Raw genomic sequence first — 22,309 nt, forward strand, 5'->3', positions numbered from 1 at the left:
TATCTTTCCTAGCAATCATATATTGCAGTTGGATGGAGTGCAACCATAGCCAGTTTCAAAACAAATCAATTGACATCTATATTATTTTAGTCAAGGTGCGTAAAAGTGTAAAAGGTAGAGCTTTTACTAAAATATTAAACATTCCATTGGCTACTATGTGGAGACTTCCTACCTCCATCCTTTTGAGTTACTAGCTCTATTGGTAATGCTGGGATGCCCCTAAGCTGTTGTACTTCATATGTTCTATAATACTTGCATTTTAAACCAAAAATAGAAAAAAGAAATAAGAATGCACTCATAAAAATAAAAAATAAAAAGAAAATCCACTATAACAACAACACTAATTAATTATTGTTGCCACCATTAATCGCAATCCGGTCCATGAACTTGGCCACCACCTCCGCAGATTCCCTCAACAACTTGATACTCTTGTTTAGCTTCTCGCGGTTCACGGCCACCTCCGGCAGTGATGCGGCCCCTGCCATTGGGCTCGATCAGCTCGCCCCCAATCTCCTTCTCCATCTCCTTGTTCACCAAGTTGTGCATGCTGAACTGCAGATGCAGCGCCATCCAGTCGACAAACCTCCTCAGCACAATCTTCTAGTACGCAGTCACACTCATCTTCAAATTAAACGCCTCTTGAACCAGCCGCTCATGATTCTGCGGATGGCGCACGTTGACCGTCCCGATTTCCTCGAGGACAATCTCGTTACCATAACTCTGATGGATCGCCACCATGAACTTGCGCTACTGGGCCATCAACTTGTTTCGCTGCAACAAATAATCAGGTTTGCAAGTGTAGGCAGTGAGTTTCTCCATTTCAAGCATCTTCATCATCTTATTTATCGTCTTCCCCTTCATCTTGTTGATCAAATTGGACGTTGCTCTTCTCATCGATAGCTGCAGTTAAGGGCAATTCCCTGTGTGTCGCATCAAGACCCGAATCACAACTCCTTTGATGTAGTCCCAAACACGAACCCTGAAACTCGGCTACTTGCTCAATATTCCCTCTACCTTTTGCTGCAAAATGGTGAGGAAAACGGTGCGAGGGAGGAAGCCCTGCAGTCCAATCCTTGTGACCTCTTCCAAGACCTTCATTTCCTCAAACAAGAAGTTGGTCCTCTGGTCGTCCTCAGTGCAGTTGTGGCGCTCATTGGCGAAGCGGTTGAGCATCTTTACTAGCATGGTCGTGCAGTGCATGTCCTTGTCATCCGGGTACTCATCAAACTCATCTCCCAGCAAGACTTTCCTCAGCTACTCCTTCGCCGACCCCATGATCTGCACAAAGGCCATCATGGGCTCCTCGACTAAGGATAGATTCTTGGGCATCCTCTTAAGCTTAGTGACGTTGGCATCCAGTTTTTCCTTGATCTTCTTGATGATCTCAAATAAGCACTTGGCCATGATGTTGGCTTGAATCTGCTTCATCTTTTGTGCCAAGACAAGCACACTAACGGTGGACTTGTCAATTTTGCACAGCTAAGGGTGCAGAATGAACAGCTTAACCTCTTCGAGCCTCGCATCATGGTAGGACTCGTGACCAATCCTGTTCCTCACACACATAACCAAGCCCTATATCAACATCATCGGCCATCACCTGGAGCTATATCAGCCTTTATGACGATGGCAAGAGTCTCTTGATGGTCTTGTCAACTATCTGCACCATAAAAACAAATTATCGCGTAGACTCATTATAAGGAAACAGATTCCCAAAAAATGATTCGATACTCAATCAAACACCAAAAAACAGATGCGGAAAGCATGCCTAGAAAACATATGTTACACCGATCATAAGGTACATTACAAAGTCGAACATACATTGTCTTTCACAGATTAAACACCGTTGTTGCAGTTTGTAGAGGAATTCTATACTGTTCTTCAAAGGTGCGTATTGTTTCTTTTTTTTTTCTTTTTTTTTTGGGAGAAACTGAGAGAGTGTAGTGTAGAGAAAAACGTATTTTTCTATTCTCAAAAACGCTACTTATTCGATAACCAACTAATCAGATATATTAACTGCCTAGATTTTCCCTTTTGTTTTTATTTTATTTTATTTTACAGTAACTGCACTCCTCCATGGACCCTACACTTACGGGCTGAGTTTTGGCCCAACATGGGCGAACAGGCTTAAATAAGCCCATCAAACATAAAAACCCATCATCTCCCACTCGCACATGGTGGGCCAAACATAATCCTCTTTATCTCTCTGCAACATTCATACCGGTGAATAATCCGTGCGACCAGCATACTTTGAGAGCTTATTGCCATATATCTATTAGGAATATATGTAGCTTATAATGGGTATCACACTTAGAGTAGATTTAGTATGCAGTACCCTAAATCGATCGATCACATTTATATCTTTATTGATCTCTTTTTAACAATGATATAGTGTATTCACAATCATAATTATCCCAAAAACAATCATAATTGGTCGACCAATGAATACAAAACTAGGATGTGATTTTTTAAAATTGATTTTCCTCTTTCATTGAAACTCTCAATTTCAATTCAACTTGCTTTTCTAAAAATGTCCCATTAAATTGAATTAATTCATTATCATTGGCAATATTCTAATATAGCATTAATAGAAATCTTAAGAATAAGTAAGAATCATGAGAGCACTTATTGAGGAACTCTTTTCTTCAAGAGTCTCACACGGTATAAAAGTTGAGATCAAAACTTTTGCCACTTTTATTGGTCGTCTTATGCATACATAGTATAAAATATGTATTACGGTATTAACTCATTTCCCATGGAACGTATGTCTACACCTTCAATACCATACAGATAATAGTTCAGACAAATCTAATGTCTAACTTGAATTCACGTATCTACTCTTTCACAGAATTCATCATAACTCACATCTGGTATCATAAACAAACAAAGTAAAATATGTGGGTTATTTTACTTTCGGACATAGTAAATATTATGTCCTTATTTTAATACTTAGTTAAGATGACGTATATATTTTAAGCTTGAGCTCTTGATTATCACCTAGATAACAAGCTTAAAAACCATCTCATCTCTATTTATTACATAATAAATAAAGACAATTACTTGTATGAATAGGCTAATCTTTTATCAGTCTGACATACTTTCTCAATTTTATAGAATGCACTAAGCATTAAGATGCATAAACGTCAAATAAAAATTCATAGGCATTAATAATGAAAACATAAATTCACTAAATGTCAACACTTTAGGGAAATTATAATATTCAGTACATTAGCTTCTACGTAGTCTTAGAGATTTCATATGGTCACAAAACACATCTCTAGGTATTGGCTTCGTTATAGGATCTACTATCATTTTATGCGTAGATTTGTACTGTAAGTTTACATCTTTTCGTGCAACCATATCTTTGACAAAATTATACTTGGTATCTAGATGTTTGGTCTTGTCATGATATTTTGGATCTTTGGTGTATGCTATTGCTGCTTGGCTATCACAGTTAATTAAAAATGAGTTTGCAGCATTCTCAATAACACCTAAATGATCTAAAAATCTCTTAAGCCAAACACATTATTGTATTGCTGCTAATAATGCCACGAACTCAGCTTCCATCGTGGACAAGACTATACACGTTTATTTCTTGCTGCTCCATGATATGGCACTATTATTCAGGAAAAAAACAAATCAAGAAGTAGATTTCATTTCATCTAATCTCCTTCCCAATCAACATTTGAATAGCCTTCAAGTTGCAAATCATTTCCTTGGCAACTTAGCGTATAATCAACAGTTCCCTTTAGATACCTCAGTATTCTTTTAACGGTTTTCCAATGTGCTTGACCTGAATTGGATTGATATCTACTCACCATTCCAACTGCAAAACATATGTCAGGTCTTGTACATATCATAGCGTACATTAAGTTTCCAACAACATTAGCATAAAAAACATGTTACATTTGTTCCTTCTCTTGTGGAGTCTTTGGACACATTCTATGGCTCAATCCTTCACCTTTTGCAATAAGAGTTTCTATGTATTTACAATCTTGCATACGAAATCGTTTAAGAACCTTATTTATGTATGTTTCTTACGAAAGAGATAATAATCTCTTCGAACGATTTCTTAAAATCTTACTCGAAGAATATATGCAGCCTCACCTATGTCTTTCATCTCAAATTTAGAAGATAACCAACTCTTGACAGTATTAACAAACTCCATATTGCTTCAAACAATCAGTATATCATCAACATATAATGATATGATCACAAATTGATCTTTGGATCTTTTGATATATATACAATAATCCTCATCAATCATTGTAATATCATATGCCATTATGGCATTATGAAAATATATATACCATTGTCTCAATGACTGCTTAAAACCATATATCGATCTCAAAAGTCAACATACTTTTTTTTCATGGCATTTCATAATGAAACTAACAGATTGTTTCATATATATTTATTCATCTAATTCTCCATAAAGAAAAACAGTCTTTACATCCATTTGATGTAATTCAAGATCCATACTAGTTACTATTGCTAGAATTATGCGAATCGAGGTAAATCTCACTATAGGAGAAAATGTTTCCATATAATCGACATTCATGTGGATTATACCCCTTCACCATAAGACGAGCTTTATGTCTTTTTATTGAACAATCAGCTTTACGCTTTATTTTGAGAACCCACTTGTTCCCAATGGTTTTGCGTCCTTTTGGAATATCAACCAATTCCCAAATATGGTTTGATTTCATTGACTCCATCTCTTCTTCCATTGTTTCCATTTTTCCTTACTAGGGTAATTTAGAGCCTTATTTACATTTCTCGGCTCACCTTCATCTTGTGGAACAATCATAAAAGTTTCTCATTCAATGTCAAAATGTCGAGATGAATACTTTTGCGACTTGTTCGCCGTATGGGAGATTGTACACTTTGCACATCATTCCTCATTATACTCCAACTTGGATTAGATAATGACGATAGCGTCTTATCATGTGGTTATAATTGAGAATGACTTGAATTAAATTCATCACTTCTCATGTTATTCCCACTTGGCCGAACTCTACTAAGTTCATTATCTTGATCCAATGTTTCAAACAGGGAGTAATCCTCACCTATTTCGCGATTCTTAGGAAATTCATTCTTTAAGAATGTGACATCTCATGATTCGAATTCAGTTATACTCCCACTTTCCTGCTCACTTATATTCGAGTGCTCAGAGTATCTTATAAAAATACTCTTCTTGCCTCTAGGATCCAATTTCTCATACTTGTGAAAGGGCCCATGAGTATAGGCAGCACAACCCCACGGTTTAAGAAAACTTAAATCCGATTTTCTACCTGTTCATAACTCATATGGAGTGAAAGTAACTAATTTGGAAGGCACACGGTTAAGTATATTGGCAGCAGTTAATAGAACATAATTCTAAAAGGTGATAGATAAGTTAGCATGCGTCATCATGGATCTAACCATTTTTCAGTAAGGTTCTGTTTATTCTTTCTACAACACCATTTTGTTGAGGAGTATAGGGAATATACAGCTGTTTTTCTATTCCATTTTCATCACATAAATTTTTGAATTTATTAGATAAATATTCTCAACATCGATCGGATTTCTTCCTTGAAGAACTTGCTCCCTTACCTTTCCACTTTTTGAACCAATCAGGATGTTTGTACTTGGAGCTCGAAACTCCGTGTGAGCTAACTAGCATAATAAATGTCAATTTTTGGCTTAGCCGCTAGGAGGCGGTCCTCTTCTAGCTCAAGATGGCACACTGCATCCTTAAAGGTTTTGATGTTCTCATTGTGGGTCAGGTGCACCTTCATATATTTCCAACTCCGAAGCAAAGAACGGATCACTATTTGCACTTGTTGCTTATCAATCAGGACATGGCCAGCATCCTTCAGCTCATTAATCATGTTTAACATCTTTCTCAAGTGTCCATGAAGCTTTTTGTAAGAGTCAAACCTTATAGTGAGCTGCCTTAGTTTGGTTACCGATATATGAACAAATCTTGCGGCTAACGCTTCCCACATTTCCTTGGCATTCTCAAAACGTCCGAATTCTCGCATGACATCATTCTCCATGCTACTCAGCAACGTTATGCGAGTAAGGGAGTTCTTTCTCTTCCATGCAGCAAATGCATCTTTATCTCTCTTATGTTGTGCAGTGTTCCCATATTCAGGTTCTTCCATAGTTAGGTTAATAGCTTTTAGTGCCTCTTACTCTTCCAACACGTATTGGATTTTCATATGCCATATTTTATAATTATTGCCGTTCAGCTTCTCACCTTTGTTCAATTCAGCGACTATACTCTTACTGGCTGAAGCCATCGATCTGAACGTATCAGACACATATGCATGAATTATTAATGCCTATCATTTATGCATCCATTTTGCATAGACTTATCATATTATTGAATAATTTCAAATAAGGTTTCAGAATAAAAAAAGTCACCGAGTTTCCAATCATCATCCAAAATCCTAACTTGAAATTATCATTAATATAATCTTCCATGCAAAATAAATTCTTTGAAGTTACAAAAACTTTTATAAACTACCCACAACAGTTAATAATAATAGAAACAAATAATATTAGACATCCACTAATGGTAGAATAAAAATATTTCCACATAATGTAACTAATACATCGGTTGCTACAAACGACATCAACTAGGTAGAACATATTTACATAAGATATTCACAAAACATACTAAATAAACATCGCTAGAAACAACTAACGCTAAGTCAACCTATGAACAGGGAAATTTTTTTTTTTTATTTCTCCAAATTATCATCTTTAAAATCTTTAGGCACATTCGGCAACCACGGAAAGAGACGAATATCCCTTAGAATTTCTCCTTCGTACATCCATCCCCCCGCCAGATTGAAGTCATTCATTGAGTTGCAGTCTTTGTGGCTTCAATCCGATGATGTTCATTTATAAAAGCTATTACAAGCTTCTTCTACTTAGAACCCCTGTTGACCTTGCAAAGGCGATTCAACACTTCTTGCCATTCTGGTGGAAAAATGTTCATGAAGAATCGCACCATCTTAGAATCTGGCATGGGATAACCTTTTCATATGACTTCTTGTATCTTCTTGTTGACCTCGAGAACATGATCAATTAAATCGTCACTCTTCCATCGATAATCAGTCAACTCAGCTATCAACCTTGAAAGCCTTTCTTTTTGTTCCACTGTATTTACGCTAGAAACAGCTAATGCCAAGTCAACCTAACTTGAAATTATCATTAATATAATTTTCTATGCAAAATAAGTTTTTTGAAGCTACAAAAACTTCTATGAACTACCCACAACAGTTAATAATAATATAAGCAAATAATATTGGACATTCATTAATGGTAGAATAAAAATATTTTCACATAATGTAACTACCACATTAGTTGCTACAAACGACATCAACTAGGTAGAAAATATTTACATAAGATATCCACAAAATATACTAAATAAACACCGCTAGAAACAACTAACACCAAGTCAACCTATGAGTAGGGAAAAATATTTTTTATTTTAAAATTTCTCTAAATTATCATCTTTAAAATCTTTAGGCACATTCGGCAACCACAGAAAAACATATGGATATCCCTTAGGATTTCTCCTTCATACATCCATCCCTCTCTGGATTGAAGTCATTCTTTTAGTTGCAGTCTGTGTGACTTCAATCCGATGATGTTCATCTATAAAAAGCTATTACAAGCTACTTATACTTAGAACCTCTGTTGACCTCCCATAGACGATTCAACACTCTTTGCCATTCTAGTGGAAGAGTGTTCATAAAGAATTGTATCATCTCAAAATCTGGCATGGGATAACCCTTCCATATGACTTCTTGTATCTTCTTGTTGACCTCGAGAACACGATCAATTAAATCGCCACTCTCCCATCAATAATCAGTCAACTCAGCTATCAAACCTTTCTTTTTGTTCTACCGTATTTGCGCGAATAGGTGTGCGAGCCTGACGAGGAGGCATTGTTCCTGTAACAGCTGTAGAGTTGACTGATTATCGATGGGAGAGTGGCGATTTAATTGATCATGTTCTCGTGGTCAACAAGAAGATACAAGAAATCATATGGAAGGGTTATCCCATGCCAAATTCTGAAATAATGCGATTCTTCATTAATACTCTTCCACCAGAATAGCAAGAAGTGTTGAATTGCATATGGGAGGTCAACGAAGGTTCTAAATATAAGAAGCTTTGTAATAGCTTTTATAGATGAACATTATCGGATTGAAGCCACAAAGACTGTAACACAATGAATGACTTCAATCCAGCAGGGGATGGATGTACGAAGAAGAAATCTTAAGGGACATCCGTATGTTTTTCCATGGTTGTCAAATGTGCCTAAAGATTTTAAAGATAATAATTTGGAGAAATTTAAAAAAAAAGAAAAAGATTCATTCCCTGTTCATAAGTTGACTTAGCATTAGCTGTTTCTAGCAGTGTTTATTTAGTGTGTTTTGTGGATATCTTAGGTAAATGTTTTTCTACCTAGTTGATGTCGTTTGTAGCAATTGATGTGGTAATTACATTATATGGAAATATTTTTATTCTACCATTAATGGATGTCCAATATTATTTTCTTATATTATTATTAACTGTTATGGGCAGTTCATAGAAGTTTTGTAGCTTCAAAGAACTTATTTTGTATAGAAAATTACATTAATGATAATTTAAAGTTATTAGTTGTTTCTAGCGCAAATATAGCGGAACAAAAAGAAAGGCTTGATAACTGAGTTGACTGATTATCGATGGAAGAGTGACGATTTAATTGATCACGTTCTCGAGGTCAACAAGAAGATACAAGAAGTCATATGGAAAGATTGTCCCATGCCAGATTCTAAGATGGTGCGATTCTTCATTAACACTCTTCCACCAGAATGACAAAGAGTATTGAATCGCCTATGGGAGGAATGACAAGGAGTGTTGAATCGCCTATAGGAGGTCAATAGAGGTTCTAAGTATAAGAAGCTTGTAATAACTTTTATAGATGAACATCATTGGATTGAAGCCACATAGATTGCAACTCAAGGAATGACTTCAATCCGGTGGAGGATGGATGTACGAAGGAGAAATCCTAAAGGATATCCGTCTATTTTTCCGTGGTTGCCGAATGTGCCTAAAGATTTTAAAGATGATAATTTGGAAAAATTTAAATAAAAAAAACGATTGGATCTTTTTTTGGGAGTCTGTTTCCCAACATTGGATCTTTTTGGGAGTCTGTTTCCCAACATCCAAAAAAAAAAAAAACAATCCGATACTCAATCGAACAATGAAAAGCAAATGCGGAAAGCGTGCCCAGAAAACATATGTTACACCGATCATAAGGTACATTACGGAGTTGAACATAGCTTGTCTTTCATAGATTAAACACCGTTGTCGCAGTTTGCAGAGGAATTCTAATACTGTTCTTCAAAGGTGCGTATTGTTTTTTTTTTTTTTTTTTGGAGAAACTAAGAGAGAGTAGCGTAGAGAAAAACGTGTTTTTATATTCTCAAAAATTCTACTTATCCAATAACCAACTGATCAGATATATTAATTGTCCAGATTTTCCCTTTTATTTTTATTTTATTTTACAGTAATTGCACTCGGGCCCTACACTTACAGGCCGGGTTTTGGCCCAACATGGGTGGACGGGCTTAAATAAGCCCATCAAACATAAAAACCCATCACTTGCTTGCTAGAGTTGTATAAATCATTCGAGTTTTTAATTGATATGGCTAGAGTATACTTACTTGTGACATCCTTATGGACTCGCAAGAGGAGAAGTCAACGGTCGGTGACACGACGTTAAGGATTATGCTCTCCTGAGGCCTTATGTACTCCATGATCATTGCGGAGATCTGCTCGTAGGTGGGCACTCTCGTGATTCCAGGCAAGTCGATCATGGTCAAGTCTGGGACGCCATCTTTTTTGAGGACCAGAGTCAGCAGGGCATTCGATATGCCCTTGCCGGAGCCAGATATCTCGTTGGTCGCGGAGACAATGGCGTTGGAGACAGGATCCTCATCGTCCACGTTCATGATATTGCCATTGAACCCTAGGTGGAGCTCAGGACTGTTGGCGGGACGCTGGCATTAGAGCTGCTTGATAAGGGGGACACGCGGTAGGCTGATGCCTGTGAGGGACTCGAGGATGCTCGACTTGCCGGAGGACTGGTTGCCGCCGACGACGTCAATGGTGGGGAGCAGGATGCGCTCCTTCATGACCTTGATGTTTCGGAGCTTGTCAACCGCATCGAGTAGGGAGTGGATCCGGTCATTGTAGGAGGCGGCGAGTGGCGGCCCGTGGGCAACCAACAGGGGTTCGGGTTCATGGCGGAGAAGAGCTCGGTCGTCACTTCTTGTTTGCAGTCTCTCGAAATTTTGTTTTTTTCTTGGAGTTTGATCGGTGAAATATCTTCCACGACAAGTTGCTTAAATTAATATTTTATGGAGGGGTTTGGTTTAGCACCAATGGGCAAATTCACTTGGAAAAAGTGTCACAAAATTGTTGAACCAATTTAGTATTAAATTTTTTTATTACGTCAATTTAATTTTTAAACATTTTGATCTTAATGTTAATTTAGTATTTCTAGTTAATTTTGGCTAGATATTATTGATTTGGACATCAGCTAGCATACATGACAAAACCGGCATTAATATGGACTTTTTAAAATAATTTTTGAAATTTATTTTATTTTATTACTTTTTTTCACTCTTTATTTTTTCCAATCTTATCATGTGCAATTCAATTCAAAGATGTTATCTAAACTAGATATTATCTAAATATGTATTTTAATTTAATTAGGAAGATTCCCTATGTAATTCTATCATGCAATCTCATCTAGGGAATCAATCCTAATCTACATGATATGCAGTGCAATCTTTTGTGAATTTTTGATATTTTAAAACATGGTAATTATCTAAATCGAAGATAAAATCTTACCTAATTCACAAGCACAATCCACAACGATTTTAGATTAAAGATTGAGATAATATAAAAAATAAAATATAAACCTTCAAGGATTAAGTTAAAAATTATCTTTGGGCACCACAATTATACAAAATTGACTTGAAATAATGAAAAAAAGTGATTCAATTTCTTTATGGTACAAATTAGTAATTAAAATCAACCCTTATCTATAAGGCCCTAATTGGAAAATGCCTAAATCTCAATTAATATCAAATTAGGTAACAATCAGTCCAGAAGATGTAAAATATTCAGAAGGAATTGGATAGGAATTGTTACCTAATTTGAACGGGCGTAATCCAAATATTTACCTATTCTTCCCCCGAATATCACAGTAGCTTGACATTGGCCTTGCTGGACCTCGGCGGAACCTGCAAAAGAGAGAGAACGAACAAAAGCCGCAAGGACACCGTCGGACTGGATGGAAAATCTGCAGGAGTCTCGCTGGCTCTGAACTATGGGGGACGGCGGTTCGGGCGACCCTGGGGTGTGCTGGCTCGCGGTATAGCAGCAGCAGCAGATCGTAGATCGTCGGAGGTGCAAGAGTTGCTGCTCGGGTGGTTGATGCTAGGAGAAACCACGGTCTCCTCATCGGACTGGGGTTGAGAATGGTGGGAACCGATCGCGCGGAGCAAGGTCCCGGCCATGGGCTTGTTGTCGTTGTCGGGTAGCCGTTGACATCAGCAGGAATCGTCGGAGTAACACCAGCGGCGGCGGCAAGGCACGGTGGAGGCACGGCCGGACTCTCTCTCTCTCTCTCTCTCTCTCTCTTATATTTCTCTATTTCTCTCTGTGTGTTTTTTTTCTACAGAATCATGCGGATTGCCTTTTGCTGCCATATGACCAAAATTTAAGCAATGTGATAACCTTATTGCTTCAGTTTAATCAAGAAATTAATATTTCTTAATTGAGTGCTCCAATTCATGCGACAATTTTTTTTTTATCATAATAGAAAAGTAGCAAGCCTAGCTTAATCCAAGATCATCCATCTGCCACTATTCCAATTTAACTGCCATTTATAAGCTTATCAAATTACGAATGCAAATGCTCTCAATATACTGCAAATTAATTTTTCTTTTGTTTGGGATCAAGGCCGATCCCTAATTTTATATGCAACTAATTGAATGGATCATCAAATTTTAGGTATCAAAACATTGTTCATGAGAGCTAGACAAATTTAAAAAGTACTTCTATGGTTTTTTATGTCATAACCCGTCATAATTGCAATCGTTTTGTCAGGAGTCAATGACATCTTCCTTTCAATGAATAAGTCATAACGAGTTGTAACTGTCGTGACCTTCCCGAAGGTGAATTACTTAAAGAAGGCTAATGGATTACTAAGTCCGAAGACTTGGCGCGGACCCTCCCAAGTCCTACCAATTGCGACTTGATACTAATGAATTAAACCTTTTAATCATGCAATTATACTCAATTTAGAGTCGTCACTAACCAATTAGGGTTAGTTAAAAACCAAGTAAAGTATAGGAGAATACTTTACTTTTGTGAACCAGAGATTCAATAGGTTTGAGGACATGGTTACACTAGAAAAATCTAACGCCCTTTTGGTACCTTGTCATTTTAATTTCAAAAATATTTTGTAGGCAGTCTTGATTAATTTTAACCTAAGCTACTAACATGCAAATGGCGATCATGTGGGTGCACAATCAATGAAATAACATTCAATCAACTGAAATGATAAATTGTAAGAAATTATAAACTACAACTTGATTAAGATCCACTCTCTAAAGAAAAACTTACAAAAATGCTAATCAAAATGCATGCCCTAAACATGATTTTTAAATGATATGACACCTAATTTTTCTTTTTCTTTTTCTTTTTTAAAAAAATGTTAATTATATGCAATCTTAACCTAAATTTGATATGCATGAGTTTTACTTTAATGACATATGAGATGCAATTCATGTGTCATAATTTAAATCATTACAATATGTGTGCAATCTAATTTACATAACCCTAAATATGCATGTGTTATATGATATGGGACGTATGACGTGGTAATTCTATATGCGTGTTCTTTTTATGATTTTTTTATTAAAGGAAAATTATCCTATGAATCTTAAAAAATTAAAGTGCATTGCTTTAAACATGAAATGTTTATGGACCTAAATACCTAAATCCTATGACATATGATGCATGATATGTGATGAACAAATAACGATAACGCACCAAAATATATATCCTATAGAAAATTTATCAATATAAATCAATGACATATTATCTCAATGATGCAAAGCAATTCATGAATTTGCCATGAAAAGTCGAAATAATAAAAAATCTAACCCGACGTCTCGCGGCTCAATATTTTTTTATTATTATGACTTAATATGACAAATTCCCTAATCAGATAATGATAAAAATAAATCAAAACAAATCAAGTTAGAATAAAAACTATGAAATAGAATATTTGAACTGAATTTAGCCTAAAGGAATTACCTAGTCAAGGGCACGGCTTTTTGTTGCTAAAAACAGCACCTGCACAAAGAGAAAATAGAGAACAGCCCCAAGGAAAAATCACGTCTCGACGTGGGAGTGTAATTTGGCCGAGTGTGAACGATGGGAGAGAAACAGTATCAGATTAGCCACGTCAAACTCACAGCAACATTGGTTCATCCAGTAACAAAAGTGATAAAAACCGGTCAACGAAACCACCGAGTTGACACAAAATTGGACGGTAACTCTGGCAACAGGAACCAGCAAAGGATCTCCGGAAAACAGTGGTGGCGAGCGGCTGAGGTGCAGGCACAGCGGAGGGCAGGTGTCGCGGTCGTCGGAGCTCTGGTGAGAGGTAACAAGCCCGAACCAGCAACGACAAAGCAGCAGCCGTCGCTGGTGCAGGAGCAGCAGAGGGCGGGCGGTTCGGTGAGCGACTGCTACGGGCGTTGCAGGTGAAGCGGGGCTCGGCAGAGGAAAACTCGGCAGCAGGGGGGCGTCGCTCGGGCGTGCAGAGGAATAGCAACGTCGCAGGCAGGGGAGGCGACTTCTGGCGTCGGGCGTAGCAGAGCAGCGGTGGCGGAGACGCGCAGCAGCGGAGCAGATCAGCAGTATGGACTCCGGTGGTGTCGGGCTACCGGTGACCCAATCCGGAGCGGTTGGAGCAGCTCGGGTGGTCGCTCGGGTGAGACTCGGATCGGCACAGCTGCAGCTTCGTCAGGCGAAACAGAGGCAGCGTTCGAGCAGCAGGGACCGGTGGAGCGGGGGCGTCGGGGCTTCTGGCGCTGCAAGTCGGCGTCAGCAAGACTTGGAGATCGCTGGGTTGCGGGCGGAGGTAGGCTCAAGTGCTGCGGCGCGGAGGTGATGAGCAGCAGCGGTGGGGGGAAGCTTTGGAGAAGACGAACAGTAGCTTCTTTTTTTCTTTTTTTCTTTTTTTACCTTTTCTCTCCGTCAATCTCTGTCAATCTCACCCGTCTCTCACGTCATCTCTCTCTACTTTCTGCACCTCTTTTGACTTCGAAGTCTGCAGAAGGAAAACCTAAAAGAATTTCTCTCTCTCACTTCCCTTCCCTTTTGGACTTTTTTGTGTTCTCTTTCTTCGGACGAAGAGAAGTTCCCATCACGTCTCCTCACTTTGTTTCTTTCATTTCACTTTTGCATTCTTTTTTCCTTCGGCGAAGAGGAAGAGCACCCCCCCCTTCTGGTTCCGAAACCTCGCCCTCTTTTATAGAGTAAAGACTCGAAGTTGTTGAAGATATCCCAATATTCATTCAACTTCTTCAACAAAAAAAGTGGCTCCAAAAATCATACGGTTGTTTGAGTTTTTTTTTTTTTAAATTCAAAATGAGAAGATTTGTTCAACAATCAAATGTTTTATTATTCAAAAGAAATATTCAAAATTTCTCACCAGAACCAAATGTTCTATTTTTAAAAACTAAATTTAAATTAGGTGTTAACAGTGCATCTAATTTTGTCATACCACAGCTTTGTTTCAGTTGTAACAGAGTAAATTCAATGTCAACTGTTGGACGAACCAATGTCCACACATAATTTATTGATTTCTATTTTGGTAGTCCACCTCCCTGAAAATATCATGGTTAATGACCGTTTGGGAAATTTGAAATACTCTTGTAGTTGTTCATTTGTTGTAGGTTAATGAATATACTAGTACGAGCTTTTCAACAAACAAGTATTAACAAATCGCAACACATCTCATTTTGGTGTATTATAGTTTATTTTCATCATGAAATAATACATTTGCTCTTAGAAATCAATGGACCATGTCCAAGAATTGGAGGGCTCCCACTTTTTCCACCCAATTAATTTTAACTTATCATGGTTTGTGAGAGTTGCAGAACTTCAAAAATAATCTCGTGATTTTTTAGGTCGCAACACTTTATAATGGCGTTCATTTCATCGTAAGTGAAAAAAAAATACTGCATAATGACTTTAAAATGAACTAATCGCAACAACTCATAACACGTAGAATTTTGTCGTGCTGCAATTTATATAAGTCGTTACATAACAAATTCGGCCTCAAGATTTTGATCAAGCGATGTCCAAAAATCAATCTATTCCTACTTTGGTACCCCCACTTTCTCTCGAATCATCATGGCTCACGACTTTTAGGCAAGTTTGAAATGCTCTCATGGTGCATGGTTGGTGACTGTGTCAGCGGTAGCATTTCAATGCATGAGTCCTAATAGATCGTATGGCATCTCATTTAGTCGTATCACAATTTATTTTAATTTTTCCACAACGACGGACGGAAGAGTTGGGTATCGAATTCTCCGGGGGCCCTCATCGAGGAATGTCGATCAACATCATTTTCCGACAGCGCCATGTAAATTGAATGTGAGTTGGATTGGTCCATCACTCACGTTTCTTCTGATGCCCACATCATGGATAGAACCATTGCAAGCCCATCAAAAACCCATTTGCAGACACACAAAAAACAGTAAAACCATCATATAGAAGCAGGTTCCTAGAACAGCAACATTAACGCACTTATAAAGGCAAAAAAAAAAAAAAAAAAACGAGTCCACCAGAACAACAACATTAACTAATCGCTGTATTCACCATCTGTAGCAATACGGTCCATGACATTGGCCACCACCTTCGCAGACTCCCTCAACATCTTGATGCTCCTGTTCAGCTTATCACGCTTCTTTGCCACCGACGGCGCTTCCTCCAGCATCCTCTCCAAGCCGCCGCTACCATTTGGCCCGATCAGCTGGCCCACAATCTCCTTCTCCATCTCGTTGTTCACCAGGTTCTGCACACTGAACAGCAGATGCAGCGCCATCAAGTCGACGAACCTCCGCAGCACAATTTTCCAGTACACGGTAATCCTCATCTTCAGATCGAAGGCCTCCTGAATCTGCTGCTTGCGATGCCTCAGGTTGCCCACGTCGACCTCCCCAATCCCCTGGAGGACAATGTTGCTAGGCTTCCACACGTCGTTGATCGCGTCCATGAATATGTTCTGCTGGGACATCAAGTTGTTCCACTCCAACATGTACTCAGGGTTGCATGTGTAGTCGGCGAGCTTCTCCATTTCAACAAATTCCATCATCCTATCCATCGTCTTCTCCTTCATCTTGTCGATCAGACTGGACGCTGCTCTTCTTGTCGAGGACTGAAGCTGAGGATAATTCTCGCAGTGTCGCATCAACACCCGAATTACCACTCCCTCAATATATTCCCAAACACGAGCCACAAAACTCGGTGGCTTGCTTGATATCCCCTTCACCTTCCGCTGCAAAAGGGTGAGAAAGGCGGTGCGAGGGAGGAAATTCGGGAGCCACATCCCTTTGGCCTCTTCCAAGACCTCCAATTCCTCCAAAAGGAAGTTGGCCCTCGGGTCATTCTCGGCGCAGTGTTGGAGCTCATGGGAGTATTCGTTCAGCATCTCCACTAGCCTGGCCGTGCAGTGCATCTTCTTCTCTTTTGGGTACTCATCGAACTCCCCTCTCAGCAAGATTTTCCTCAGCGAATCCTTCGTCGACCCAAGGATCCACATGAAGGCGGTCATGGCCTCCGCGACCGAGGACAGATTCTGGGGCAATGTCTTAAGCTCGGCGACATCCGCGTTCAGCTTGTCATTGATCTTCTTGACGATCTCTGGCAAACACTTGGCCATAATGGTGGCTTGAATCTGCGTCAGCTTTTGTGCCAAGACAGGCACACCAACGATGGACTTGTCAATCTTGCACAGCAGAGGGTGGGTGTCGAACAGCTTCGCCTCTGCCAGCCTCGCTTCTTCGTACGTCTCGTCACCAATCCGGTTCCTCACACACACATAGCCAAGCCCTATATTGACATCATCCGCCGTCACCTTCTCGAGCAGGCCCTCCGGAGCTTTATCGGCTTTTGTGATGACGGCCAGAGTCCTCTTGCCAGTCTTGTCCACCATCTGCGACATAAAAACGAATCATAGTATAGACTCATTTCCTTGCGTTAAAATAAACTATTCAGGCGTTCAATTGATATGGGAGCCAAGCGTGTCTAGAGTATACTTACTTGCGACATCCTTATAGACTCGCAAGTGGAGAAGTCAACCGTCGCGGACAAGACATTGAGGATGATGCTCTCCTCGGGTCTTATGTACTCCATTATCATCTCCGAGATCTGCTCGTAGATGTTCTCCGGCTGGCCGTGTACAGGCACTCTCGTGATTCCAGGCAAGTCCACCATGGTCAAGTCCGGGACGCCGTCTTTCTTGACGACCAGAGTCAGCGGGGAGTTCGATATGGCCTTCCCATGGCCCGCAATCTCGTTGGTGGCGTCATTAATGGCCACGGAGATGTTGTCCTCGTCCATGTGGACGACTTTGCCGTTGAACTCGAGGTAGAGCTCGGGGCGTTCGGCGCGAGGGTTGTCTTGGAGCCGCATGATGAGAGGGACGCGGGTGCAGATGCCCTGCCCCCGGGGCAGGTTGATGCCGGCGAGGGACTCGAGGACGCTCGACTTGCCTGAGGACTGGTCGCCGACAACGACAATGGTGGGAAGCTGGATGCCCTCCTTCATGACCATGAGGCTTCGCAGCTTGTCGATCGCATCAAGTAGGGGGCGGATCCGGTCATTGTAGGAGGCGGCGAGTGGCGCCTGGCGGGCGGTGAACAGGGGTTCGGCTTTGAGTACACTGTAGATGGAAGGCTGGTCGTCACCCATTGTTTGCAGTCTTTCAAAATCTTCCTTCTAACTTTGGATGAGCTTGATCGGTGAAATCAAAGATGGGAAGTGATGATCTCGTTCTATGGAGTAGTGAAGTTATGGATTCATTATACGGTGGCTGTGTTCTGTTCTAGCGTAAGTTGGACGGTTGAGAGGCTACTTCTTGGAGGGGCTTGGTGCTGTGGAGGGGACGAAAGCTGGCAACTTATAGTGTGGAGGCGATGCACCAATGGACAAAATTCTCTTCGTACCAAAGTCGCATTGTTGTAAACTTACTTTAGCATATTTAAATAATAAATCATATATTCATCTAACAGTTTAAATTTTTAAAATAGTTAACAGTAATCTCATTAAATTTTCACTTTATATCAAAATTGGAGGTCATGAGTTCAAATTTTATTAGGCTCCATTTGCCTTTCAAATTAAATTTCCACATTTGGTACTAGGTAAAAGATCAAACTAATCGTGAGGAGAGTGTTAAAATATTTAAATCCTTCATCAAATAGCTTAAACTTTTAAAACAAGTGGCAATAATCCCACCAAATTAACTTCAAAAAACTAAACAATCGCTTTTTGGGTTTAAAATTTCTATATTGTACTTATTGAAAATTTGTGTTGTGTGTAGATAGAAAATAAAAAGACCATATAATTACTATTCATGAGGATGCGTCAATATTTTATTAATCTCCATGTAATACGGTATTAGCATCAGTCTCTCATCGCCCGATCGCCTATCCTCATTGTTGATGACAAAATGATTTCATCTGTAATATTATGCAGTTTCATACTTTGAAGGTTGTGTTTGATTTCAAATCTTTTCTTTCAACTTGGAGGGTATCGAAAATAATATATTTTTTTTTTTTTTGACCGGTTGAAATCAGTTACCAATTATTAGGGAGAAAAAAAGAAGATCACCTCAAATTGATTATTGTATTCAGCTTCGGACAGGTTCCTCTCGTCTGCTGCTCGACCGTGGGAGACCGTACACTTCTTTTCTTTGTCTTCGGGAGACCGTACGATTGGACTTTTTCAAAAGCGGGGAATTTCAACTTTTTGGCTTTTGTCGGTGCACCTGTTTCCTCGTACGCTTTTATTCTTTTCTTACTCTTCTTATCTTTTTTTTTTTATTTATTCGACGCTTTGGCACTTTCCGTGGGGTATCCAATTCCAGCACGGCAATAGGGGTGGCCAGCGGGCCATATGCAAAGCACGGTTAGGCTAGACCTGACATTTTTTCTATAATTATATTATATTTTTAATAACACAAAAATTAATGGGAAAGAAAGGAAGAAACCTCAAATGATGGAGGAGGTGGAAAAAATTTACGCGAAAAAAAGGTGTGGAGAAAAAGTAAAAAAACTGATTATTGAGTTGTTTGAAAAGATTAAATAAAAAATTGAAAGAAAAGGACAACTGATTATTGAGTTGTTTGAAAATATTAAATAAAAAATTGAAAGAAAAGGACATTGACCAAGACATTTTTTGCCCCTCATAATGGAGTTGCGTTTCATAGGTTGGAGATAAGGCCCAAGTATCACCTTCCCCAATTTCCACACCAATGCTAATTCTCTCCCCACCTTTTCCAAGCCTTCCAAACATAAGCTTGCTTAATGTAAAAATAAGTCAACACGAAATAAACAGGTCAATTTAGATTGGATCATTTTTTATCTAATCCGATTTACTCATTTGATGAGCTTAAAATATTTGTATTGCACTTATTGAAAATTCATGTTGTGTGTGGATAGAAAATAAAAAACCATATAATTATTTTCATAAGGATGTGTCAATTTTTTCTTAATCTCCATGTAATAATGTATTAGCATTAGTTTCTCACCGGTCGATTGCATGTCCTCGTTGTTGATGACAAAACGATTTCATTTACAATATTATGCAACTCCGTGTTTTGAAGGTTGTGTTAAATTCTCTCAAATCTTTTCCTTCTACTTGGAGGGCATTGAAAATACTCTATTTATTTTCTTTTTGTTTGGTTGAAATTAGTTACCAATTATTATGGAAAAAAAAAAAGAAAAAAAGAAGAAGATCATATCAAATTGATTATTGCATTCAGCCTATTGGACAGGTTCCTCTCCTTTGCTGCTCGATCGTGGGAGACCGTACGTTTCTTTTCTTCGTCGTGGGGGACCACACGATTGGACTTCTTCAACAGCAGGGAATTTCGACTTCTTTGGCTCTTGTCAGTACGCCTTTTCCTCGGATGCTTTTATTCTTTTCTTACTCTTCTATTTTTTTTTTTTTTTTTTATTTGACGCTTTGGCACTTTCGGCTCTTGAAAAAAAAAAAATATATATATATATATATATATACACACACATAACGAAAGGCTTCTAACCCAATGTTGTAGAGTTTTTGAAAAGAAAAAAATTAAGAAAACAATAAATAATTAGAAGCAATGAGGATTTGGGTTGGTTCCATACTTGTTAGATTTCAAAAACGTGGCTTAAATGTGGTAATTAGTCATTTTGAGATTAAGGTCATAATGCATCGTAATTAAATCCATGTCCCGGTACGTACAAGCATAAGCCGCTGATCCCTATTTTAATCGCCCACTTGCTTTGGAATTCCCATGGTTTGGGATAACTAAGGAAATTTTTTAGAAACTCTTAAAAGTTATTTGAGGTCGTAATGCATCATAATCATATTTGTTTCATCGAATGCCAATAAAAAGTTTGTCATAACTTTTCGATAATCATGTCATGTCACAATTTATTTATGTCTCTTGGGGATCATATGTAAGGATTGGTTGACTTGATCCTACTTTGCTCCATCCACTCAATTTGAACCGAGTTTATGAGAGTTTGCTGAAATTTGAAATTTTTTGGTTTTTGCTGTTGTAACTGGAGTCATTGTCTCATCAATCAGTGAGATATATCCTAATAACGTTTTTAAAAATCAGTTGTTACAAGTCATAATACATCTAATTTTTCACGCCATAGTTTATTTTGGTTGTGGCACAATAAATTTGACACAAGTGACTGATATATCAATGGCCAATTCCTGTATTGGTCGACCACTTGCATATTTCTATGATGGTTACGAAAATTTGAGATGCTCACTATATTTAAGATCATAATACCTTATAATTCCATTCATCTTGTCATAAATCAGCGAAAGCTCTCTTGGTATTTTCTCAATGCACGAGCATAAGTCATAATACATCTCACTTTGTCAGACTGTGTTTATTTTTGTCGCGAACACGGATTGAATTCTAGAAATCAGTCAATGATGTCTAAGTATTGATTCATTGGTTCCCACCTTTTTTCCACTCAATTGATTTGATCTTATCATAATTGATGAGGATTGCACAAATTAGAAAATACTCTTGTGATTTTTTAGGTCGTAATACGTTGTAATTGCAATCATTTTATGATAAGTCAAACAAAATCTTTCATAGTGACTTTTCGATAAGCTAGTCATAGCAAGTCATATTACAGTTAATATTATTGTGCCACGGTTCAATTGGGTTATAGCACATTATATCTCAAAGAGATTGATAAATGATATCTAAGCATCGGTCACCAATTCCTATTTTGGTCATCCACTTCTTTATATTATAATCGATCATGACAATTCAGAAAATTTCAAGTGCTCACATGATATTTAAATTCGTAACAGGCCATTATTGAATTTGTCTTGTCATAACTTTAAACGAACAATTTCGTACAATTTTTTTACTGTACTATTCATAATGGTCACGACACATCTTATTAAGTTGTGCCACAATTTATTTTTGTTGTTGACATTTTCTCTGAACAAATCGACGGATCATGTCCAAGTATTGTCGCACTTCATACCAGTTCCACCCAATTGATATGCAATCATCATGGTTAATGAGAATTGGACAAATTTGAAAACTTTTGTGGTCATGACACATCACAATTGCAATCATCTTGTCATGAGTCAATGAAATTTTTCACACTGGCTTTCTAACGAACTAGTCGTAACAAGTTGTGATACAATTAAATTTTTTGCGTCGGCATTTGTTTCATTTTTAGCATAATAAATTCAACCTTGAGAGTACGATGAACCGATGTCTAAGCATCGGTCATCAATTCCTATTTTGGCAGTTTGCTTTTATTTAAATATTGCGGTTCATGACTGTTAGGAAATTTGAAACACGAGCACAATATTTAAGGTAATAACATGTCACAATCGTGTTCATCTTTTGTAGGTCAATGAATATTTTGTAATAGCTCCTCAATAAACAAGTCCTTCCAGGTTGTATCAAATCTTGTTGACA

The 22,309-nt window shown here is 38.4% G+C and overlaps 1 protein-coding gene and 1 pseudogene across 1 annotated transcript; both read right to left on the reverse strand.

Annotated features, from left to right (window-relative positions):
* Positions 1 to 344: 344 nt before the first annotated feature.
* On the reverse strand, positions 345 to 11,570 carry LOC104434790 (annotated as a pseudogene).
* Positions 11,571 to 15,870: 4,300 nt separating this feature from the next.
* LOC104434789 (dynamin-related protein 4C) lies at positions 15,871 to 18,221 on the reverse strand. Its single transcript, XM_010047654.3, has 2 exons — positions 17,398 to 18,221; positions 15,871 to 17,290 (listed from the first exon to the last, which is right to left on the reverse strand). Exons 1-2 carry the CDS (start codon positions 18,046 to 18,048, stop codon positions 15,938 to 15,940), a joined length of 2,004 nt encoding a protein of 667 aa, XP_010045956.2. The 5' UTR covers positions 18,049 to 18,221; the 3' UTR covers positions 15,871 to 15,937.
* Positions 18,222 to 22,309: the final 4,088 nt, after the last annotated feature.

This window comes from Eucalyptus grandis, chromosome 2, assembly GCF_016545825.1.
Source record: "Eucalyptus grandis isolate ANBG69807.140 chromosome 2, ASM1654582v1, whole genome shotgun sequence".
Classification (NCBI taxonomy): domain Eukaryota; kingdom Viridiplantae; phylum Streptophyta; class Magnoliopsida; order Myrtales; family Myrtaceae; genus Eucalyptus; species Eucalyptus grandis.

What these genes read in the sequence shown, in the direction of transcription:
- LOC104434789 (XM_010047654.3), bottom strand. Translation starts at nt 18,048, where the DNA reads ATGGGTGACGACCAGCCTTCCATCTACAGTGTACTCAAAGCCGAACCC. An exon ending in AGTCTATAAGGATGTCGCAA is followed by an intron (nt 17,291 to 17,397) that starts GTAAGTATACTC and finishes TTTATGTCGCAG; the next exon opens with ATGGTGGACAAGACTGGCAA.